We start from the raw sequence: 25,397 nt of genomic DNA, 5'->3' as shown, positions 1-25,397 counted from the left end.
AGGCCTTCCTTTGCTCCCATGTCAGCATAGAACAACACACAGTATTCCACTCCCTCCATGTCATACTGAGATCTGTCACGCTGCCGCTGTCTTTCATTTCTTACTACAGCTGAATACTTTATTGCTGCCATAATCTTCTTTTTCTATTTTTTGTTCTATCACCTGTTTGTTTCATTATGATTTTCACGACTTTTCTCTCCCACTACTGAATTTATGCATCAACCATCCTGTCAAGCCTTGTCCAGCTTGTCTTCATTGTGAGGCTACCTGTTATCCCTCGACATGACCAGCATGCTCCACAAGCACAGTAGCATGGCATGGCTTTTGTTGGTAGTGCCACAGCCACTGGATGAAAAAAAGAAAGGTTCATCCTGGCACCTTTTTTTGTGGCAGGCTGCAATGGGAGTTTTAGCATCTCCACTTTGCGTCCCTTTAAGCTACCATATAAACCGGATTATAGGTCGAGTGGGAATACAGGTCGACACCCTAAGTGTAGGTGGAAAAAAACAGAGAAAAAAAGAAAACAACTAAAAATCTACGAAACGTATTTATTTTCGAAACTGCACCGCTCACCCACCGTCAGAGCTGTAGTCCCAGTTGTCGGAGGAGACTACATAAGCACTGTCCTCGGAATACGACCATTTGTCGCTGGCCGCTTCGAGTCCAGAGCTTCTCGCGAGAGCTCCACGGCTTTGCAGCAAAATGTATGTACGGTGTCTGGCAGCAAGCACTCACGAAGTCCGCGAGTCTGTCCTCAAGCTGCGGGTGAACTGCCCTACACCTATGAAATAACATTTTGCGTGGGTTGCACTTCAGCAGCTTTCCTGTCAGCACCCTCCAATACCGCACACTTCCGAAACGCAAAACTGGCGTTGAGCAGCCAGCAAATCTAGTTTACTGTAACTTGAGCAAGATTGCCATAGGTTACCAGACGACTCACATTCGGCTAAAGACCGTGGTATGAGACGAGGGGCGACCTTAGCTCGTTATTTTCATGAAAAAAATCTTGACTTATATTCTAATTTATACGGTGACATACACAGGCTTTCCTCAGCTTACTTATTCCTTCTGACTGCTGGATGGTTTCCTTCAAAGAGTTGCCTGATCTCCACTGATGCATGTCCTATGTCAAAGCATGCTCCCTGCTCATGACTGCACGCCTTCAGCCATGGCAAATTATTCTGGTGTGAGTAAGTTAGGGCTAAAGTTTCCAGTGCTAGGAAAGTGAAAACACTTGTATTAATCTCATGGAAGGACATGATTAGTTCATCCAAAAGTAGCATGAAGCCACAAAGGAAATGCACAGTTTCTTCAGAAAGAAAGCTTCGTAGTTTTAAATTAAAACATTCATTCTGATGCTTGGATTGAATGCTGCACCCGCGCCTTTCCTTGGCAGCTGCTCTGCCAACTGCGCTAACCGGTCATGGATTTGCTTTCACCCTCCTGGTTAGTTCAGCTGGTTGAGTGATTACCCTGGGAAAATGGTGATGGCAGGTTCGATCTGTTTCCCAGCATGAACATTAATTGCAATGCCTTTTTTCTGAGAAAATATGATTTTTATTTGTAGGTTAATGCTACTATTGAGTGGGTGAGAATTGCTTCATTTCAAGAAAATTTCCTCCACCTTGTGAATTCCTGCAGAATTTTTTTTCATGCATTTTTTTAAACTTGTGCTTTTCTGTTGTTGCTCTTTTGGAAAAAAAAGTTGTGTGGCACCGTGAAACTCGCCTGGACAAGATTCTGGCGAGTTGGAAGTTGGCCGATCCCTTACTTGGCCTGGAGCCGTGAAGACGCAGCAGCCACACGTATGTCACCTGTGTGACTGACAGCAGAGTTGATGGTGAGGACCTGGTTTCTTTTTCTGATCTGGGCACTCCACCCATAACTGAATTGAGCCATTGTCTGCATGGTGTCACTTGGGAGCGGCAACCTTGATATTCTTTTTTTTTATTGTGAAAGCATCAAATTGTCCACTGAGCAAAAAAGCCGGCGTCTGTAGCATCGAAGTGGCACCTAAATTTCTATTGGCTGCAATGCATGTCATGTGCCCGCCTTGATGGAGCAAAACGAGCGAAAGGGAGCACCTGCTGGTGCACCAGGTGTTGCGTTGTTGCGTGAGGGCATTGCTGCGATGCCCCGTCACCCTCGCTCTCGGTCTTGGGAGTCCTGTGTTATCCACACGTTCCTTGTCTGCACAAGGTCTCGCCTGCGTTCTAACTTTGCCTCGGTAATTGCTATAAAGTAATTAATGCAATAAAAACAGAATAAATTCGAAAGAAAAAACTTTGGCGATAGTGAGTTTCAAACCTACGATGCCATGCTCGGAAGCCGAGTGTCTTATCTACTGGGCTAAACCAGCACCTCCTAGATAGCAAGCCTGTGCACTCCGCTTCATGAAATCATGCTAGTTGGACTGAAATGTCCATTGCTAAGCCCGGCGTGACGAAAGCGGCGACTTCAAAATGCTTCCAGCTTACTCGAAAGCATCCCCGTTAGATTCTATGGCAGATGGGAAAGGTAGCATAACGTCACGGATCGAAGTGCACCGGCCTTGTGCTACATATGAGGCATTGGCCAAGCATCTAAACGAACTTGCTTGCCCGTGAGAGTCCATAACACGAAGGACCGCTTAGCAGCATTAAATTGGACATTAATGCTTTCGCATTCACAACTCATAAGTGCTTAGGTGTCCTCGGATTTATTTGTTTACTCTCAATACTGTAAGCCCTTTTGGACTGTTACAAGGTGGCAGCCATCAGTGCAAAATATTTTGGACAATGAAAAAAAAGAACGGAATTAAGTTTTGTTTGCTTTCACAACAAATCACACGGGGGTTCTACCATTAAGAAAAACCTCCAGTTTCAGGGAATTTGTCAGTTCTGGAAACTTTATGAAGAAAACAGGCACTTTTCAACCCAGTTGCTTTGAATCATAGAAATTGGTACCTACAGTGGTCATATCAAAGCTAGTGGTAGGCCCGGAGGAGGCAAAACTTTCAACTGAACCTTTGTTATCCGCAAACAGTGCTGACCTTTGCAAGTTTTGCAAGTGTGAGTGTGGCTGGATGGTTGGAATTTGTCATCGAACACCTCATGCAGTCAAATCTGTTAATGCATCCCACCTGATTTACAGCTTGCTGGTAATACGTCCTGAAAGTTGTGGGCTGTCGTAGTAACTTGGTGAGCTACAAACTAAAAAAAAATTAAATTATGGGGTTTTACGTGCCAAAACCACAGTCTGATTATGAGGCACGCCGTAGTGGGGGACTCCGGAAATTTGGACCTCCTGGGGTTCTTTAACAAGTACCTAAATCTAAGTAGACTGGTGTTTTCGCATTTCGCCCCCTTCGAAATGCGGCCGCCGTCGCTCGGATTCGATCCCGCAACCTTGAGCTACGAACTACAAAAATAAAGGTTACTGTTTTGGGTCAGTCGGCTGCTGCTTGATTTCTCAGCTCCGTGACAGGACTCGCAAAGCTGCTGAACCAATTCACAGTGCTGGGGCAGGATGTCAGTATGCGCTGACACTTATTCTGTATTGGTTATGGCAGAGCAAGCAGATGTGAATGGCACTATCACGAGACATATTGGTGTGTCAGTGGGCAAGTTGCAGTTGCTAGTGTGGACATAGGTTGCTGTAAGTCACTCCTTGGTCGCCAGTAACAGTTGATTGCACGATCCCTGTCAATCACTGGTGTGAATGTCGCTGAAGAGAGACTGGCCCAAACAGAGCAATCACTTGCTTCAGAAATGCTTCAGAACTGTGGCAATGCTTGCCAAAGAAGCCCCTAAGTTCTCACAGATCTTAACATAATAGGAACGACACTGCTACATGCATTTTTTATGTGAAATACAGTCAACGTCCAATTTTTCACTCCCGCGAAAACGCCCAAAAAACCGTGCAGTCCGAAAAAATGCATGTGTAGCGCCCACCAATGCTGCTAAGCGCGAACGCTAAGGTCAGCGTTCTCGGCCGGCGCCTTGGGGCCGGCTGCGACTGACGAGAAAAATAAAGTTGGGCGGCGCGTGCCAGCGGCGCAAGCACGGCACGCGCTAGTCCGTTCTGAAAGCCTGCTGAGCTGGTCCTCTTGTTCTGGCGCTCCGCTGCGACCCCTCGGTTCTCGACAGTGGTAATGCGACCTTGCGCCCACGGGACGTCGCAGCTCTACAGCTCCACCTGCCCACGTTCTGCTGCAAGAACCCGCAGGTTTGGTTCGCCCAGGTCGAAGCCATCTTCGATCTGCAACACATCACCTCGGAGATTTTGCGGTTTCGCCACTTACTTTGCAACCTGTCTCCTGAGGTAGCTCAAGAAGTGGCAGACGTTATCGCTGCACCTTTGAGTGATGCCCCGTACCAGCAACTGAAGCAGAGTATTTTAGAACGCACCACGGCGTCCGAGAGCGCGCGCCTCCAGCACCTGCTCACATCCGAGGACCTTGGAGATCGCCGCCCTTCCCAGCTGCTCAACAGCATGCGACAGCTCCTGGGCACAAGCAAGGTCGACCCGAACGGTGCGCTGTTTAGAGAGCTCTTCTTGCAGCGCTTACCACAGTCCACCCGCCTTGTCTTGGCTGCTACAGAGGACTTGACCCTCGACCGCCTCGCCCAGCTCGCTGATCGAATCCACGACGCGACTTCTCCTTCAGTCGCCGCCCTCTCTTCAACGCCACAGTCCTCACTCATAGCCCGCTTAGAGTCTCGGATCGACCAGCTCGCCGTTTCCATCGACGCCCTTCGGACGTCCTCCCATGACCAGCGCGGCTCTACCTCATGTCCCAGCCGCCGTCCCTCTTCCCCGACCAGTCGCCGCTCGCGCAGTCCTAGACGCTCGCCTATCTGCTGGTACCATCGCACGTTCCAGCACCGCGCCCGTCGGTGCAAGACCCCATGCGAATGGTCGGGAAACGCACCGCGAGATCACTGACGGCGGCATGTGACCTCGCCTTACAACCCGGCCGCCTTTTCATAGTCATGGATCGCATTTCCGGCCTGCGGTTCCTTGTAGACACGGGTGCCGAGGTCAGTGTACTGCCGTCCTCCAAGCGTGACCGCGCTTATAAGTCACCTGGACCTACACTCCGCGCGGCCAACTCTACTTCCATCGCCACGTATGGTCTGCGGTCTCTCACTCTCGACCTAGGCCTGCGGCGCACATTCCGGTGGGTCTTCATCGTAGCCGACGTCCATCAGCCTATCCTCGGTTCCAACTTCCTGACTCATTTCGACCTTGACGTCAGCATGCGCCGCCATCGCCTGATTGACAGCAAGACGCGCCTCTCGATCCCTGGCGTTCTGTCGGCTGTCGCTCCCACCGGCATCCGCACGCTGATCCCAACATGCCCGTATGCTCGTATCCTCGAAGACTTCCCTGAGGTGACAAGGCCCTGCAATTTAAATCAGCCTCCCAAGCACAGCGTCACCCACCACATTGTCACACGTGGTCCACCTGTCGCAGCCCGTCCGCGCCGCCTCTTCGGTGAGTGTCTGGACATTGCTAAACGGGAATTCGAGCACATGCTCCAGCTAGGTATTATTCGCCTGTCGTCCAGCAGTTGGGCCTCCCCGCTTCATCTGGTGCCCAAGAAAGAACCGGGTGACTGGCGTCCGTGCGGTGACTACCGGGCACTCAACGCTCACACGGTCCACGATAGCTACCCCCTTCCACACATCCAAGATTTTACAGGCCATTTGGAGGGATGCAAAATCTTTAGTAAGGTGGACCTTGTCAAGGCCTATCACCAAATCCCCGTTGAGCCGGCCGATATCCCAAAGACAGCCATTACTACACCCTTCGGCCTGTTTGAGTATGTGCGCATGCCCTTTGGGTTACGCAACGCAGCTCAAACGTTCCAACGATTCATTGCCGAGGTAACGCGCGGCCTCCCGGCTGTATTTGCCTACATCGACGACATCCTCGTCGCGAGTCCCAATCCACAAGATCATGAGCGTCACCTCCGGGACCTCTTTCAACGCCTTCAACAATTTGGCCTGGTTGTCAACCCCCAGAAATGCGTATTTGGATCTTCCGAGCTCGAGTTTCTGGGCCACCACATCTCGGAGCTGGGAATTCGTCCGCTGCCCTCTCACGTCCAGGCCGTGAAAGACTTCCCAGCACCCACTACCCTACGCCAGCTGCGTGAGTTCCTCGGCCTAGTGAATTTCTCCCGACGTTTCATTCCTCACTGCGCTGAGCTTCTACACCCACTGACTAACCTTCTTCGCACGACCAAGGGCTCCTCATCTGTGATTTCCTGGTCTCCCGAAGCTGATGCTGCTTTCAGGGCTGCTAAACAAGCCGTTGCCGATGCGGTACTTCTCGTACACCCGAGAACTAACGTGCCAACCCGCATCATGGTGGATGCTTCCAGTGTGGCCATCGGCGCTGTTCTCCAGCAGAAAATCAACTCCGAGTGGCGCCCACTGGGTTTCTTCTCTCGGAAGCTCCAACCTGCCGAGACTCGCTACAGCGTTTTTGGCCGCGAGCTGCTGGCCATCTACTCCACCATCCAGCACTTTCGGCACTTCTTGGAGGGCCAGCCATTTTATATTCTAACCGATCATAAGCCTCTGGTGTATGTCTTCCGTACAAACTCTTCCAAGTACGTCGCACGTGAAGTTCGTCAACTGGCCTATATATCCGGCACATCAAAGGCACCGACAACGAGGCAGCTGACACACTTTCACGCATCACCTCCCTCGGCACTTCTACATCGACTGGGGATTGGGAGGGTCTAGCTCGTGCGCAGGTGGAAGACACCGAGCTGCAAGCGCTGCGTGATCATCCCCGTTCCCTCCGTCTACAACTCGTTCCTCACCCGTTTGTGCCTGGCTCCCTCTGGTGCGACATGTCAGCGGCTACACCTCGCCCCTTCATTCCGACTGCCTTCCGTCGTGTGGTGTTCCAATCACTTCATGACATCTGCCATCCCAGCGTCCGAGCCACGCAGCGCCTCGTTACACAGCGGTATGTCTGGCCAAGCATCAACACCGATGTTCGCCAGTGGGCCCGCTCGTGCCTCGCATGCCAGACCGCCAAAGTGACCCGCCACACGAAGACTCCCACGCAGTCGTTCTTGCCCCCTGGCCGCCGTTTTGACCACGTCCATCTTGATTTGGTGGGACCACTTCCTCACTCTCACGACTGTCACTACATTCTGACAATGATTGACCGCTTCACCCGTTGGCCCGAAGCCGTGCCCATTCCGGACATCACTGCGGAAACGGTCGCCAAAGCCTTCGTTTCAGCATGGGTTTCCCGCTTCGGCTGCCCCAGCATCCTGACAACTGATCACGGCCGGCAATTTGACTGCACACTTTTCACTTCACTCAACCGCCTGCTTGGCACTAAGCACTGCCGTACCACTGCATATCATCCCTGTGCCAACGGCATGGTTGAGCGGCTCCATCGCCAGCTCAAGGCTGCAATCACTGCGCGCCTGGATCGAGAACACTGGGTCGACCACCTTCCTATGGTGCTTCTCGGCCTACGTGCCGTCCTTCGTCGCGACCTTGGCTGTTCAGCGGCCGAACTCGTCTACGGTGCACCCCTGCGGCTTCCTGGAGACTTGTTCGTTTCTTCGGCCCCCTCGCCCCAGCCGCTACAGTACCTCCAACGCCTACAGGACTGCATTCAGCACCTGCGCCCCGTACCACCTCGGTCATCGGACCACAGCATCTTTGTGCACCCGGACCTTGAGTCCTCGTCCCACGTCTTCCTCCGACGAGACGCTATCAAGGCGCCTCTTACACCCTCCTACGACGGACCATACCGTGTCCTCCACAAGACGCAGAAGTCCGCCACCATCCTATTGAATGGCCGCGAAGAAGTCGTTTCGCTGGATCGCCTGAAACCAGCCTACGTCGAAACGCCTCCCAAAGAGCTCCCCGCGGATGTCGCTGGCGCACCCGTCGATATGCTCGACACCAAGACAGCCCCATCTCTGCCTCGTCGACGAGTACATTTCGCCGTTCCGTCTAGGCGGGGGACCCTGTAGCGCCCACTGACGCTGCTAAGCGCGAACGCTAAGGTCAGCGTTCTCCGCCGGCGCCTTGGGGCCGGCTGCGACTGACAAGAAAAATAAAGTTGGGCGGCGCGTGCCAGCGGCGCAAGCACGGCACGCGCTAGTCCGTTCTGAAAGCCTGCTGAGCTGGTCCTCTTGTTCTGGCGCTCCGCTGCGACCCCTCGGTTCTCGACACATGCATGCCTTTTACTGCCCCCAAGGGCTCAAATGGCCACAGGCACGTGCAAAAGAACTCTAAAGGCCTGCCAGTACACTTATTAGGAGTATCGGTACTTGTACTGTGATAGGAGTCTGCGGGTCCACGCATGTATAATTAAAAAATACATACTGTGTCCCATGACAATTGCCCCTTCCCACTCTTGGTATGCTTCACCGCAATACTTCGTGCATGCCTCACCGTGTAACACTGCTGTATTGAGGCTGTAGGAGGACGTGATGGCGGCCGTACGAGCCGTGCCGTCGTCCCTACTCAGAAGGCGAAGGCGGCAAGCCGAGTGGCAGCTGCGACGACCAGCGTCGGTAACTTTCAGAACGACACTGCATGTCCCGAACTTGCACCTCGTGCACACACTGCGCATCTTTTTGTTTTCTATTTGCAGCGCCGACCATAGCGCGCCATGCTGTGGCGTTGGTGGACGCCACAGGGCCCCCCGCCCAGACGGAATGGCGATGACAGGAGTGACGTTCAAGAGGGTCCGGGGTCAGTCTAAGTAGTAAGTCCGTTGGAGGCGAAGGGGGGTAGCAAACCCTCAGGTGGACGAGGCTGCGAGTGGCGCTGTGGACGAGCGGTGCACAGCACACCGGCACAGAGAGGATGTAAGCAGACGCCTCTGCAGCAGTTCACGCAGGCCAGGCGGAACGAACGGGGACCGGGCGCAATCATTGGTGGGTACGACAAGCCGCAAGCTCGATCATCACGCGCTCGCAGATGCTTGAGCTCTGGTGGATGTGGCTTGTGCACACGCTTGTCAGGTCTTGCGCGACCCATGGTCCGGAATCTGCGGGCCAGAGTCTCGGTCTTACCACGGTCAACAGCCGTGGACGTGAGTGGCGCTCGAGACGGCCAGGAAGGCGTCTTTGGACGACGCTCGTTTACTGCACCGGTGCGGGTTGGCGAAAATGTAGGAGAGCTGGAGCAGGAGCAGCCGAGTCATGTTGACAGGCGAGCTCCAATGCGGGCACGATGCTAAGTACTGGATGAGATGGTGGGTGCGAGACAGCATCACGGCTCACGTCGCGAGATGGTGGTGTAAGTTTTTCAGCCCTATCCTCGTCGAGCGATGATTGTTGAAAACGTCCAACATCCGACATTGTCAGAGTAGTCGCTAGAAGGGCCCAATGGCAAGTTGGCAGAAGGAGAGGACGGGGAGCACAGGGCAGGCAAAGAAGGTCGCTGCTGCTGCTGCGTTGCTCTCGCTGGCTCGTAGGTGCCGCGGTGCAGCGACAGCTGACAGGGTTGGAGGTGCGGAGTCGGCACAGGGATGGGCTCGCGCTCTGACTCGGAGGCTCGCTCAGCCGGCAGCGGTTACAAATCCGATGAATTGTGGGTAGGAGGCAGAATGGCAGGAGCGATGTCGTTGGCGCCAGACGAGCCGGCGTAGGGTCAGCGATGGCACCACTGTCGCCTGCATCGCTGGTGGAGAGAAAGGCGATGACGTGGCCGGTGTCATGGGGTTGTCGATACCCTCGATGACAACATTGTGCGCTTACTCGCACGAAAGAGACCCTTGGAGAGAGCTGGAGGCCGGGGACTGTGCGGTAGTGCACGGGTGGTCGACGAGACGGTATCGGGGCAAGTTGAGGTACGCCTGCTGGTGGCGTACGTGCACATGACGAGATGCGGGTAGCGCTGGCGGTGGGAACGCAGGCAGCGATTCACGCACCATGCGGTCAGCCACTGGAAGAGGGTGGTAGGCAGTGGAGCACTGCACAGGCCCGGCCCGCGGGCCGGGCCATTCGAAGTGTTTGTCAGCGGGCTCGAGCTTGAAGCCGCGGACCCGGGCCGGACTCGGGCTTGAAGCTACAGGCCCAGGCCAGACTCAGGCCCTCTCATTGAAGGCCCTAAGTAGGCCTTCGAGCACATGCGAACGTTATGCGTTGCATGGTTCAATGCATTCTTTGCCAAGCTGAAGTGACACGTGCAAGAAAGATGACTGTATATCTTATCAAAGAAAATAGGAAAACAGATGAAGTTCTCATTTTTAACAGCGGATCTGTTCTGCCAGGCGTAATGTGTCTGCTGAATCCGAAAATGTGGTGGGCCGATCTTGGCACCAGTGCGAAGCTGAGCCTGGGTAAGTCTAGCGAAGCATGGTTGGGACTACTTAAGCTTAGTCAGTCATCGATAGGCCAGTGATAGCCAATCAATAGCTAGTTGATTATCGATCAATAAATGCCAGAAAATGCGGGGTATGACTTGGTAGTGCTTAGCCTAGCCCAAATACGTGGCCAATACCTTGCGATAGACAATCGATAGCCAATCAATAGCTAATTGATAATCAATAAATAATCAATAAATTCCAGGAATTGCTGGGGATGACTTGATAGTGCTTAGTCTGGCCCAAAAGCCAGGACTAGCTAGGTGCCCATCAGCTCCGCTGGAGCATTGCGCCGCTAGTGCAAGCTATGCTAATTTTTTTCTTTTCCACAAAACGAACATTGTTTTCTGTGTAAGAAAAAATAAATTACACAAAGAACCTCTCCTCAAACCATTTCCATGTTACCGCTTTTGCGATTGCACTATTACCAGTGTCGATACGATCGCATTATTTTAGCGCTATGGCAAGGGGTGTCTTTACTTGTGCATTTATTTGATGCTGTATGCTTGTGAATTCGCCGGCTTATATATACATAGAAACAAAGCCACAAGAACAAATCTGAAGCCCCAAGCACGAAGATCACTGGGTGTTTCATTTTAGCTGTGCCAAATATAAAAACATTGCCTGTGGCAGATAGCACAATTATAATCCTTGATCTAAACTACTCGATGAGGCGGCCATTACTTTCACGAAAAATCCAAATGCCTAATTGAGTAATTAACATAATTATGCTAATAACTTTCTAAATAATTATCTTACGGCACATCTTTCAATCTACGAATTATAGCCGCTGAGTTCACAATGCATATCCACTTGGGACGAATTCTCAGGACTGAACCAATTTCGAGATAGTAATGTTCAAAGTGTCCAACGAAATGCGTGGGCGCTCCAGTTACTTTTGCGCTTCAATGCATAAAGCAGTGTTTTCGTCAAAAAGGTAACTGGAACGCCCATGCATTTCGTCGGACACTTTGAAAATTATTATCTCGAAACCGGTTCAGTCCTGAGAACTTCTTCCAAGTGGATTCGTTGCAAGAATTTGTTCCAAAGAAGCTCAAGAACAAGTTAAGGACAGCACAAAGAGCGATCGAATGAAAAATTTTAGGCCTAACGTTTACAGATGGGAAGAGAGCGGTGTGGATCAGAGAACAAATTGGGATAGCCCATATTCTAGTTGACATTAAGCGAAAAAAATGGAGCTGAGCCGGCCACGGAAAGCGTAGGATGGATAACCGGTGAACCATTAGAGTTACAGAATGCATACCAAGAGAAGGGAAGCGCAGTCGACGATGGCAGAAAACTAGGTGGGGTGATGAAGTTAGGAAATTTGCAGGCGCAAGGTTAGAATCGGCTAGCGCAAGACGGGTAATTGGAGATCACAGAGAGAGGCCTTTGTCCTGCAGGGGTCATAAATATTGGCTGATCATGAATAATGAATCTGCGACAGGCAATTTTTAAAAAGTTCGTGCAGCTAGAATGAAACACCCTGTATATTTACATGCTGAATGACATTCATAGAACCATATCGTACAAATCATGCAGGCGCACCAGCGGAAAAATAGCAGCACAGGCAATGGTCCTGATCACTGATGTTCCCGTGGGAGAAACAAAGATTTCGGTCTTTTATTGCTTATATACTGCAGCTAATTAAACCTCGAGAAGGTGAGGCTTACAGTACAATCTGTAAGCCAAAACAGAATTTTTCTTACAGGCCGGGCCTGGTCATCCACATGCGGGTCCTAGCTAAGCTTAGTAATAAACGCCTGGGCCTGGGCCGGGCCCGGGTTTGGAACCATGGGCCCGAGCCGGGCTCGGGTCTTTGTACTGCGGACCCGGGCTGGGCTCGGCCCCCGTAAGGCGGGCCCGGGCCGGGCTCGGGCCGAAAAATCAGGCCCGTGCAGTGCCCTAGTAGGCAGCGCCGTAGAAGTTGAGGGCCGACTGCGGCAGTTCATCATACGGGTGCAGGCCAGGCGATGGAACGCTGAGGTGGAGCTGTAGAGCAAGCGGCAGGACATCGAGCAGTACCGCATGCTTTAACTCCTGGATCCATATGGGGTTCAGCTGCAGAGCCGCCTCGAACTGGGTGAACCATGCGCCGACATAGCTGGACGGGAACGGCGGCAGTGGTGGGTCGAACTGCGGCTCCGGCCAGTGAACTGTGCAGCGTGTCGCTCGGTGGAAGGCGCGTTCTCCCGGGTCACCACTTTAGGAGGACATGACGGCGGCAGTACGCACCGTGCCGTCGTCCCTACTCAGAAGGTGAAGGCGGCGAGCCGAGCGGCAGCTGCGACGACCAGCGTCGCTAGCTTTCAGAACGACACTGCGTGTCCCGAGCCTGCACCTCGAGTGCGTGCTGCTGCATCTTTATTTTTTTCTATTTGCAGCGCCGACAGTAGCGCGGCGTGGCTGGGCGCTAGAAGGCGATATGCGAAGGCGGAGTCATTGTTAACAGCGGCAAATTCTTCAATGAAAAAAACGGTACCGAATAGCAAGAAACTTGGTGGCGAACTTCAAAGTAGCTAAGCATAGCGTTGCCACAGTGGTGGCTACAGCTGCCAGTGGATCTGTGTGCGGGAGCGCCAGTTCGAGGCGGTGAGATAATCAAAATGTTGCCGTTGGTGGTGGCTTGGATTAACGCCTTAATCGTTTTATTGTTTTGACGATTTATATGCTCAAACTGCTTATTTTTTTATAACTTGATTTTGAAAATTTTCATTCTAAAAACCAAGTTTTCGATGTTGAAAAAAGAATTCAAGCACATACTAAGTCAAATTAGCATAATAAAGTTTATTATTGCTCGTGATAAAGGAGGTGAGCTACCTGCTGGTAATCAGCAATAAAAAACAAACCAAGAGCGCTCTTCAGAAAGTTTTATCAAATCATCAGGCCATGTTAAATTTAATGCCTTACTATGGACACCCAAAAATGGAAACCGATGATTCGTGGAGATGTCATTCATGTCGATGCGCCGCCACTGACGCGCACTTACAATAGTGTCTTCTGAGCAGTCTTCTTCATCTGATGAACGGCTAATTTCGAAGTCATCGCTTTCGCTTCCAGAAGAAAAAGCAAACTTCGGCGTTTTAATCATTATAGTCTGAAGAGCTAGACGACAGCGAAGGCTTTTTTTGATTGACGACGGACTAGCAACATATGCATTGCATCCACTGGACGTCATATTTTGAAACACGAGTTGCCCCCCAAATAAATGTAAAATGGTGCTCGAAAAAAACATTTCTTGCGCAGTCCTGCCTTCTGTGAAGCGACACACCAACTAGCCCGCAGACGAGCATCTCGTTCAAAATGCTTAAAAGGATATCCCGAGCGGACGAGTGTAATGGTTTTGGGACAGTTCAGCAAAGACGAGCTGTGCTCGTCAGAAATGGTTAAGGGGTTAATGCTATTTTGGACTTGCGGTCATTGCAAGAAGTCCAGAAAATCGGACGGCAAAGTTTTTATATATTGATTCTATGGGGTACGTGCTGCGAAGCCGTCTGAATTATCGGGCATGTCTGAGGCGTCCGGGAAATCGGTCGTTGACTGTATTGGGTGGCAGTGTCCCATGAAATGACTGCCTGACGCTCGTGTCACCACACCATTAATTCCTTTCTTTTTATTTATTATTTTTTTTGCCGACATTGAGGGAAATGGTTGTCAGTCTTTTTTAAGCTTACTACACGACAAAGAATGATCTCCAATGGCCCCTGTCTTGCATTAGCTGTACTTACCCCATACCTGTCCTGTGGGCTGCTTGCTGTCGGGCTAATGTCTTTTTCACGCTAGTTAATGATGCCTCAAGTCTTCCACAAATTTAATATTGTCACCTTGGGTATTGATGGGGTAGAATTAGCACTGCCGAGAGCATGAGGTAAAGATCGAGCTTTTTATTGGGTGAGCTTCGGCTCAGAAAAACGAAACGCTCAGCACAATAATAGTGGCGAGCACATTTGTCGGTCGCTGTGCACGCAATGTGTCAGTTGGGCATCTCATACACACTCGCCCTGCACTGAGCGGAAAATCAGTAACAGTGTCAGCCCGATGAAAAACGATTCCAGTCAAAAAGCAAAACAATGTACGTTTGATACAGTGCAGTCCACTTATAACGATATCGACAAAAACGAGAAATCCGATCGTTATAACCGATTATCGATATATCTGGACTGCGAAAAAAAAAATGCCGAATATACCTTTGCAGTCCCGAAACCGAAATTAACACTTGCGATAAAAAATCGACGTCGTAGAAAGTAGGCCGTGAAAAATGAAACTTATTTATACCTCTAAATAGCGTCGCAATCGTTGGGCACGCTGAAATAAAAATCTGCACTTGCTTTCGCGGAAGTTTCGGATTCACATCCGCTGTGTGCATCGCGTCCATCTGATGCGCGAACACTGGCGGCTATAATTTAGCGTGCATGAATTCAATGAGCGACTCGATCGACGATGTTGCACTTTGGTTGAACCTCGGGGTCGGTGTCAAAGGCGGGCCATTGTCAATCTCGTTGTCACTGCTGCTGCTGTCATCGCCTCCGTCGCACAACGCCGCCGTCTGTTGCGACAACGATCGCCCCGTCGGCGTTCTCTTCGCAGAACGAGGCAGCACTATTTTCACTCAGAAGCTCGTCCATCGACGCACCACCTATTTCATCGTCAGTAGCGATGTGCTCCCAGAGTTCGGACACCACCTTGTTGGTTTTGCCCATGGGGTTTTCGTCGTGGCGCACGAAGCCCGCCTTTTCCGTTGATCGGCATGGACACTGCTTCTAACCTTCATGACCGTGGCGTTCCCGGTTTTCATAATCGTCAATATCATCCACTGCGCGAGCTCGTACTTAAAGTCTTGCAAAATTTGCAGCTTTGTCTCGAGAGACGCAGCTTTTCGCTTTGACGGCGCACCTCCCGCTGCTTCCTGCGGTGCATAGGCCGCGCAGGCGCCGCTTGCTTATCGTTTTCTCCCCCCTCTTGCAAAATTAGTTTCGTCTCGAGGGGCGCACCTGCCGCTGCTTCCGTTGAGAGAGAGCACGGCAGGGAGCGCAGGCGCCCCTGCCACGCTGTCTCACGGAAGAGATAGGATGCCATTCTCTCAGAGCATGGTGGTTCAGTTCTGTGAAGTCCACGCAGATTCTCACATCTCCGGAGGGTGTTGGAACGAGACGACTACCATTTGTGCACACCACTCATTTGGCTCATCAACAGGGGATATGCTGCCGATTTTCACTATTCCTTGTAGTTCGAACTTTGTTTTTTTCATATAAAGAATGGGGATGCGCCTCAGACAGCTGGGCACAAAAGGTTTTGCTCCTGCTTGCAACTGAACCCAGTTTTCCTTGTGCAGCTTGCTTAGTGTCGGAACAACGCTGGAAGTTCTTTCGGGTTCACTTTCTCAGAAATGGTGTTTAGAAATGTCAACATCCGGAGTTCTTTGAGCACTGGCTTGCCTAGCACTGCAGTGCGGACCTCATCTAAGACGGAGACAGCCTGAGTAGTCGTACGGTCGCGGTAGATGAACTCGAGTTGGACCACTCCTGTGGTAGGTAGAAGTTTTCCATCTGTACCATGGCGCTGGCGAGGAGGAGCTGAGAGAAACGGTCATTCCTTGAGCATCTGGAATATTTGCTTTAGGAGGATGGTTTCGTCGGCACCAGTGTCACTTTTGAAATCTACCGCCTGGCCTTAAACCAAGACTGTTACCTTCCACGTTCTAGCATCCAACGTCTTGGTTGCTCCAAGGAATCCTGTTTCTAGAGTGACTTGTTGGGTTTCGACATAATCAAGGTGCCACAACATGCATACGAAGGCGTAGTGACCCTTTTTTCCGGCAATTGCTGCAGACTTCCGAGTGTGTTAGCAGAGTGCGAGGATGATGCACTTGACTGCACCAACAGCATGGGTTCTGTACACTGTTTTTTACCAGAGAATGAAGATGTCTTGTTTGCACACGTGAATATCTGCTGTTTTTGTCTGTTTCGAAGTATGCCAACTTGTTTGGCGACCGGACGCAACTTTGTTCACAGACGGTACTTCCTTGTGGAGCCTCGCTTGTTGCTGACGGATGCGCTCGATCTGGCAGACGGACTGAAAAACCTTTTGAAGAGTGAGGTCTGCATCGATCTGTAGCCTGGCGAATAGCTGCTTATCGTTTTTCCCAACTACCAGGTGGTTGCGCACGAACTCGGAATCTTGTGAACTCGAAAGTGTGTGAAGCACAGTAGTGAAACCTTTGGCCGGCTCACTGTCTTGCTGCGCTCTGGTATTGAATCTGGCTCATTCAAAGATTACGTTGCGTTGCGGTATAAAGTATTTGTCGAGCTGCTTCACGACTCCGTCGAATTTCTTGGTGTTTTCTTCAGCGAGAGCAAAGGTGGCGTAGATTTCCTTGGCTTGCTCGCCCATGATGTAGAGTAGCTCGTCTACTTGATGTTTCTCGGGCTTCACGCACAACCCTCAAGAGGTTTGGAAATGTTCCACTCTTTGTTTCCACTTCGGCAACTTGTTCGGCGACGAAAAGTTGAAGGCATCCGGCGGTTGGATTACGAACGATGCAATGACCTCTAATGATAGGGGTTGTGCTGCTTGAGTTCCAAGATGTGCATATAGAGAGCAGCCACCGGCGTTTGCTTGCTAGCGTCGTCCTTCGCACATAGGATGACTAGGAGCTGATGTCTGCTGGGAGCAGTTCTTCTACACCATGTTGTAGCCTGGAGGGAAGAATGAGACGGCCAGATGAGGAGTCACATAACCGCACATTTAATAGTCCCTCAGACGTGTTCCATCTGAAAAAGAAGGAAGTCACGCACTGGGGGGGCCAGATCACCTCCCACGCACCGTTACGGGGAACTCTATCTCGCCTGGCTTTCACTAGATGACAGCATCTACAACACTTGCTACTGATTGACTGACATGGGCCCGAATCCAATTGAAGGGAAGCTTCACAGAAGGGTCAGTGACGCCCTTCTCAGAACACAGCTGGCTCTTGCTGCTGATTGGCTGACATTTGCCTTTGCTGCAGTGTACAAAGTTGGTAAAATGGAGTGTAGAAACATCATCGCATTTGTGTAATGCCTAGAAACAACTTAGGTGCACATAAAACTGTGGTGGCCCAACTGCGCCATTTGTGCCATTTTTCTACAATTCTACTTGTCTGCGCTTTGATGCGCCCACCGAAGTGCAACTTGTGCCAAGTGCATCAAAGCGCCACCTTTGCCTTGGGCACTACGTGGACATTGCAGTAGCGTGGCCGATCCTTCCGTTTGTGGACAGACCCGCAGCTAAGCATTCTGAGCATAGGCAACGTGGACTTCGCGACCAAACTTCACACACGGAATCCTCGTTTGGACATGCAGTTAAGCCTTTCAGCACTTTATGTTTCTGAATTCGTGAGTAAGCGCATCGAGTGTTGGACTCCTCGAACCGCGGCTAGGCATTTTGTGCATCGGCACTTGGAACTGTGTGACTAAGCACATCGAGCGTCGACTCCTCGAGCCCGCGGCTAGGCATTTCGCCCATCGGCACTTGGGACTGCGTGACTAAACACATCGAGCAGCGATGCCTCGAGCCCGCGGTTAGGCATTTCGCGCATCGGCACTTCGGACTGCGCACCTAAGCACATCGAGCGTCGACACCTCGGGCCCGCGGCTAGGCATTGTTGTTGCACAAAATTGTTTTTCTGCATTTCTAGTCGCTTTTGTATTATGTCTGATTGCATGAAACTATTCTCAGTAGTCTAGAAGTGCCATTTACATAGGCAAAGAAAGTATGTTTGCAACGTTTTCTGCTCAGGGCATGCGAGCTAAATGGCTGCATCAGTCTGTCTCGCTTGTGTCCATTTGCTCTAAAGAAGTACTTAACAATCGTGTAGTAATAAGCTGCACCAAATGTCATGCACTTGCTTTTCTCCCGCTCCAACTGATCTAAAATGCAAGATTTTGTGCTACAGGACTGCTACAATATGCTAATGTGGCTGCGCCTGCATTGCCACAAAACAGCTTTGCTACAAAAAAAATTGTTACAAAACAGAAAAGGGTAGCAGTCGTTGTACTCAAGCTGAATAGGAGGTATAGAATGAAGGTAGTACAAGCCTACACTCCAACCTCTAGTCACAATGATGAAGAAATCGAACAGTTTTATGAAGATGTTGAATTGGCGATTAGAAAGGTGCAAACTCACTATACTGTAGTCATGGGCAACATCAATGTAAAGGTGGGGAAAAAGCAGGCTGGTGAGAGAGCAATTGGCAACCACGGCATCGATACCAGGAACACTAGAAGAGAGATGTTGGTGAAATCGGTGGAAAGGAATCATCTTCATCATCAGCCTATTCGGAAAGGAATAGGCTTCGAATAATGAATACCTTCTTCAGGAAGCGCAGCAACAGGTAGTGGACCTGAAAAGCCCTAATGGAGAAACAAGGAATGAAATAGATTTTATATCTCTGCCGATCCCACCATAGTACAGGATGTAGAAGTGCTAGGTAGGGTAAAGTGCAGTGACCATAGGCTAGTGAGGTCTAGGATTTCTTTCAATTTGAAGAGAGAAAGAATAAAATTACTCAAGAAACAGGCCAACCTAAATGCACTAAGGGTAAAAGCAGACCTATTCTGGCTGCTGCTTGCAAACAAATATGCAGCTTTAGAACAGGAAGATAAAGACAACAAGAGGTAATGAATGAAACGGCAACTAGGTTGATCTCAGAAGCAGCAATTGAAATGGGAGGTAAGGCACCAAGGCAAGCAGTAGGTAAGCTTTCCCAAGGAACAAAGGACCTAATAAAGAAACGGCAAAACATGAAAGTGTCAAACTCAAGAGGTCAGTTAGAATTCGCTGGACTGTCAAAACTGATCACGAAGAAAGTAAGGGATATCCGAAATTATAACGTGGAAAAGATTAAGGAAGGAGTAAAATATTGACACGGCATGAAATCAGTGAGAAGAAAACCAGGCATAGGACAAGGCAAAATGTATGCACTGAAAGATAAGCAGGGTAATATCAGCAATTTCGATGACATAGTAATAGCAGCGGAAGAAGTCTATACTGACCTGTATAGTTCCCTGTGCAGTGAAGCTTTCATTCAAAGTAGTGATGAACAGGATACAGAGGCCCCTTCGCACTATTCAGTGCTTTAGCACTATTTGTTGTTGTTCTTAGGAAATAAAAGCTCAATTGTATTTTGCATTTCTTTTTCTTGTGTTTGGCTTGCTCTATTTTGGAGATGATTTTGCTTGCTCTGTTTTGGAGATAATTAGAAAGTAACTAGACTACTAGTGCATAGCTGATGAAAAATGGATAGTGCAAAAGAAGTGAGGTCTGCATGAGTAAAATTTTATGAGTACATTGATCAGAAGCGTGACTAGTGATGATTTCCTGTGTGTAAAAGCTTAATGGACAATATTATGCATGCACTGACTTACAAGAGCCACAAAATTTGGTATAACCAGGGCCATGTATTCACGCAAGAATAATGGTTCACAGATGTTTTTTGTGGAAGTTATGTTGCAGTCTAACTTAAATAAGTTGCTGATGTTCTTTTTGTTGTACATGCTATTGACCTTTTATATGTTGTATAGTGCTCAGTATAAATGCTCGCATCTTTTTGCTTTTGACACTGAAAAATGCAAATTTGTTTTACAGGCACGAGCTGACCGTTTTAACAGAACCGGATGGCCCTGCTGACAGCCCACTGACTCGAGAGGTTCAGTTGACAATGCCAAAGCCAGAAGAAACATCTAAACCGAAGAAAATGCAACGAGTGTCAAGAGTGATGACTATCTTGCCCACACCTTCACCCACAGAAAAACTCGGGAAAAGGAGTGCTCCACCAATCTCAAAAGTGAACTCAAACTTTCCAAAAGGTAGGATTGTGACTCCTGTTGCAGCTGCGCCAGACAGCGGTGGAGGTAGTGTCTCCGAGGCATTATCAAAGAACTTTGCGCCAGTGGTTCCTGTAAAACTATCGCATAACCCAGCACCAATGATTCGTGTGAATAAGCCTAGTACATTGCAACACCCACTGGGTCAGTTGGAGGAAAACTTAGGCAGGCCATCCACATTGCTTGTGAATAACGAAAGTAGCATGCACTCCACTGCTGGCAGAAATGATGACACTATTCTCGTTGTCAAGAAGATGCAGAACGGCATGACTGTCATAACAGCACAACTGGCGAAATCCGGCAGCAAGGGGCCAAACTGTGGCGGCATGTCCCAGGAATGTTCTCCCTGTCACGTAGATAGAGCCTTGACTAAAGTGACAGCGAGCACCGTCAAGCTGACATCTGGAAATAATTTTGTGAAGGTCACTGCAAATGCTCCAAAAATGGCGGTCACAGAGTCACACCTGTCCGCTGCAGCTATCCCAACTGTAAAGTCACAAGGGAGCTCAAGACGAGAGCAGCAGTCAGGCAACCAGGAAAGTGGCTAAATGCTCGACCTCAGTACAACAAAGCTGGCATTCTCCTGCTGTCGTCCGTGTAACGCCGATACAAGGCTCCACTACGGGCAAGACAGTTCTTGTGGTTCCACCTCAAGGAACAACGATGCCTATCAGTCCTGCTGTGAACAGAAGCGCTGTTTCACCCACTGCCTCTAGCAAGCCAGTGGATGTGGGGAGGCCTGCAGGGAAGCAGGAAAGAGTTGCTGGAGGGGTGCAGGATGTAAACGAAACAACACAGACCATTGGGTATGCATCTGGACAACAGCAAGAGGAGGATGGCTGCGGCATTAAGATTTCAGACGTCATCAGCTTGGCTGGAAAAGGTCTGACTTTTCTGGAACTAGCAGTCCCACAAGAGACTGAAGAAGGAGAATCACCTGATGCCAGTAGTACAAAGTGTGGTGGTGAGAACTACAAAAAGCCTGATACAAATGGAGATGGGGAAACCAACGCAAAACTTGAGATGCCTCCACTCTCATGCATGCTTAGCGTGGGAGCAAATGGGTCAGATGGGGATGTTATCGAGCTGTGTTCATTCCAAGCAAAGACAGGAAATTCTGTTATTGGATCACAAATTGTGTTCAAACCTGCACCTCAAGGCAACGCAAGCGGAAGCACTTGTCCAAGATCTAAGGTAGATATGCTGAACAAGCTGAAGGAGGCCATCAAGGCACTTGAAGAGCCTACACTTCAGGATTGCAATTTGTTTACTGAGAAAGAAAAGGGCTGGCTGGTATCTCTATTACATCGGGTCGAAAAGGATGCCCGGGTTTCAGAAGCAAGCAAGAGAGACCCTGAACAATGTTCAAGTGGTCCGAATGTGGTGGTTGATAAAATAAAAACAGAGCCTGGAGTTTCAACTGTCACCTTGCCTATAACACCATACCAGAGGGACCCTGAACAAGGTTCAAGTGGTGTGAACGTGGTGGATGTTGGCAAGCTTCAAGAAAAGTCACTGGAAGTAGACAGAAACGTTAAAATAAAAAGAGAGCACGGAATTTCACCCGACACCTTGCCTCTAAAAGCATACCAAGGGGTCCCTCAACAAGTTTCAAGCAATTTCAACACAACAGATGCAGAAAAGGTTCACCTCAAATCATCACATGATCAGAGCAGAGGAGTTAACACAAAAACAAAACCTGAATCTCTGCACCGCTCAGTGCCCAGTGCCAAGAATGAGGATGCAACTGTGCAAAAAGAGAGTATCGCTCATAAACCTCTCCGTCGTATCGTCATCACTTCAGATGAGCTTCCATCGCTCAGCTCCGATGAAGTGAAAAATGGACTTGAGGCATTCCTCGTTAAGAACAACATATCCAACAATTTTTCCAAAGATGAAATTATCAAGCTGCACTGGGATGGAAAAGATGTGAGCACATTTCACTTTAGAGATATAGATAGTGAGGAGCTGCAGCAGCCACCCACAGGGATCGTAAAGACGAACAGGCCTTCTATTCTCAGGCCTGTGAAGGTGCCTCAACCTGCAGGGGGCATCGGCACTGAACCTTTTACAACTGCCACGGAGATGAGCAGCAAGGAAACACTGTCTGAACCTGTGCTTTCTCAGGCTGAGAAAGTTGTGGAAGAGTTGATGGTTCCCATCGATGGGTCTTCAGTGCCAGCCGGCTTTAAGGCAGTCAAGCTCAACTGTCGCACAGATACTGGAGAGGTGCTGCAGTGTGTTGTCTTGAAGTCAATAAAGCCCTATTCGTGTTATTAAGAGTACCACACATCCTGAAAAGCAGATTGGCTTCTTGCCTCGTGTAGTTCGATTCATAAAGGAAACTGGCGAAATTACCGATAAGCCTGTGAACCCACATCAACAGATTATGCCATTTCTCGCATCTGCACCGGCTGCGAATAAGTCTACGCCTGTATGCACTGCAAATGTACCCATCGAGAGCACACCAAGAACCTATTGTTCAAGGCTGACCAGCCTCATTAAATCACCTGTACTGCTACTATAGTTGCTGCAGAATCAGTCAAGCACTTGCTGTCTAAAACCAGCACTACGACCTCCAATTCACTAATCAAGCAACCAAAGCTCATTGCTCTCTCATCAGCACCAACAGCGGGTTGCCCTGGCAGCACCATGCCTGTTACAGCGTCAAAAGTAGTTAGAGTCAAGCGCACACCTTCAGTGCCACTGGGGCCTCGGAGTTCACAGGCTGTTCTACCAGAAAGCGCAGTGCATTTGCAGGCTGATCTTGCACCTCCAATAGCATCAAAGCCCGAGTCCTCTGCTGAAGCTGACGATGCAGAAAGGATATTTGAGCCAAAAAGCCTGCTTGAGGTGTACAACAATACATTGGAAGTTGCACCATTAAAGAGAGCAGGACTGAATGACGGCAGTTTGCCTGACACCTCCAGCACGAGCAGCACTGATGCTAGTGGTGACTATGTTCCACCAGTTGTAAATAAAAAAAAGGAGCATCCACAAGCACCAAAGCGCTTGCCCCCCAAAAAATCGACTGTATTACGGGAATACAGAACACGCAGGCGAAAGAGGCAGTGCAGAAAACAAGACCCCCAGGTGGTAGCCCCAAGTGCCAAGCGCAATGCAAGCAACAAGAATGATAATGTAAATGTGGCCATGATGTCGTCAAAAAACTGCATTGACAGACCATGTGTTGTGAGCATGTATCACCTGAATGACCAAGTGCTTGCGAACGGCTTTGTGAACCTGACCACTGTCAAGCACGAGGATCTCTTTCTGTTGGCATCCAGCCCAGTGGTGAGGTTATCGTCAGACAAGCTGGTCTCAGTGGTTGAACTGAAGCCCCGAGCGTCGGACACTTTGCAGCAGAGTGCAGAGGTGTCCAGCATTACAGATACAGACAATTTGGAGCGGTTGCTTAAGGAACAGCAAAACGAACTGGTACAGCTGCGCAAGAAATACAAAAAGCTAAGCCCTTAGCTGCCTTAGGTCTACCTTAAACAGACCAAAGTGTTTGTACAGGACAATGAAGCTACATCAGATTTTTTTTAATTTCCCCCATACGGCAGTGTCGTAGACGAGCGCCAGCCAAGCTCAGTGTCTTAATGAGTGACTCGGTGAGTTTATATTTATGTTGAAAAGTATTCCTGCATTTTATTTCATTTTAGTGCACTATTAGCACTAGTTTGCAATATACGTAACTGCTGTGTGCAGTGGTACATTCAATGTCACTCCCGCCATTGTTTAATAAAGCGTTCTGTCATCTTGTGCGAGTCATCACTGCTTTCACCATATTCTGAATGTGTGTGCTCTTGTGATACATCCTGTGCCAGTGGCATAGCCAGAAATTTATTTTGGGGAGGGGAGGTTCTACCTGGACGACTACCCCTCCTCTCCCTCCTTCACCTCTCTCTTTCGCTCTCTCTCTCTCTAAGTATATATATATAATTTAAAAAGCACAGGCGCACGTAAAAGAGCAAAAACATTTAATTTCGACTGTTTCGGCCGGGGTCTGGCCCTCATGAAGGCGGGACCACAGCCGAAATGTTGAAAATAAATGTTCTTGATTTTCTACGTGTGCCTGCACTTTTTTTAATTTATTGAACACCGGATCTGAATAAATACTTCCTACATATATATATATATCCTGGTCTTGGTGTCTTCGTTAGTTTCGTATGATATGACTAATAAACATTGGTCCCCTCGCTTTTCTTTCTTCCCGTTCATATATATTGTTACAAGCACGGGGAAAAAGGGTTTATTTAGGCATGCGAGAGCAGGAACAGCAGGCTACGAACAGCAGGAATGGCCGCTGCACGCTCGTCGCTTTTCTCTTTCTTCCTCCTTTGATCCACACGTCCCTTTTATGCGCTTTTACGCAACATACTTCTCACAGACAAAGCCCACTGGGCGAGAGAGAGAGAGAAACAACTTTATTTCAATTAAGATCATGCTTGGTCACTGAGGGTGGAGCCCCTCTTCCAGGGCCCCATTGGCTATTGCAGCGCGCCAGGCCTGGTCGAGGGTCGCCAATTGGCTTCCCAAGTCTAGTTCGGAGAGTCGCGCCTCCCATGACCAATTGCTAAGTGTATCGTTAAGTAGCGGCGAGACGGCGTCTTCCGGATGCTGCGTGCATTGGTAAGTGATGTATTCTAGTGTCGGGGTGGAGTCGCACCATGGACATCTGTTGCTGTGTTGGTTACGAAATATTTTGTGCAGGTCTATGTAAATGTGGGTAGGTGTTTGTATTCGGCGCCAGTCCCTTGCCTGTTGAGCTTGGGGTGAGGTGGAGCTTTGGTTCGTCTTCCTAGTCGTCGTGACTCAAGTATGTCTCGGTGTGCTGCCGGGTGTTGGAGAGGCGTCCGTTCAAGTGGTATGTATCGCGGCTCGGCCTGTTATACCTCGAGCCAGACGATCCGCCCGATCGTCGCCTTCCACTCCGGTGTTCGCGGGACACCAGGTTATCCCGTGGGAGGCTTCGTCCTAGTATGCAAAGGACCCCGGCCAGTAGAACTCCCCGAAGGAAGAGCCAGCAGGCGTCTTGCTAGTCTGTGAGTATAAAGCCGACTGGCTCTTGGCCTCAGCGTCTTGGTTGGCTAGGGCTATGGCCGCGGATTCTGCCGTGGCGCTTGAAGTCGTGCATGCGGACGCTGCTACGATCGGTCTCGCCCGGTTTGTCGCGACAGCCACATAAGT

At 49.8% G+C, this 25,397-nt stretch overlaps 1 protein-coding gene across 1 annotated transcript in view; it reads left to right on the top strand.

Moving 5' to 3' along the window:
- LOC119464708 (uncharacterized) overlaps positions 1-23,967 on the top strand; it is a 42,995-nt gene extending 19,028 nt beyond the window's left edge. The window contains exons 3-5 of the mRNA XM_049655267.1: positions 1,706-1,840; positions 19,966-22,474; positions 22,709-23,967. Coding sequence (XP_049511224.1) covers positions 20,868-22,474; positions 22,709-23,681 — 2,580 coding nt within the window. The 5' untranslated portion in view covers positions 1,706-1,840; positions 19,966-20,867 and the 3' untranslated portion in view covers positions 23,682-23,967. The remainder of the gene's footprint in view (positions 1-1,705; positions 1,841-19,965; positions 22,475-22,708) is intronic.
- Positions 23,968-25,397: the final 1,430 nt, after the last annotated feature.

Source organism: Dermacentor silvarum, chromosome 9, assembly GCF_013339745.2.
Source record: "Dermacentor silvarum isolate Dsil-2018 chromosome 9, BIME_Dsil_1.4, whole genome shotgun sequence".
Taxonomy (NCBI): domain Eukaryota; kingdom Metazoa; phylum Arthropoda; class Arachnida; order Ixodida; family Ixodidae; genus Dermacentor; species Dermacentor silvarum.
This window is presented reverse-complemented; position numbering and strand designations above follow the sequence as displayed.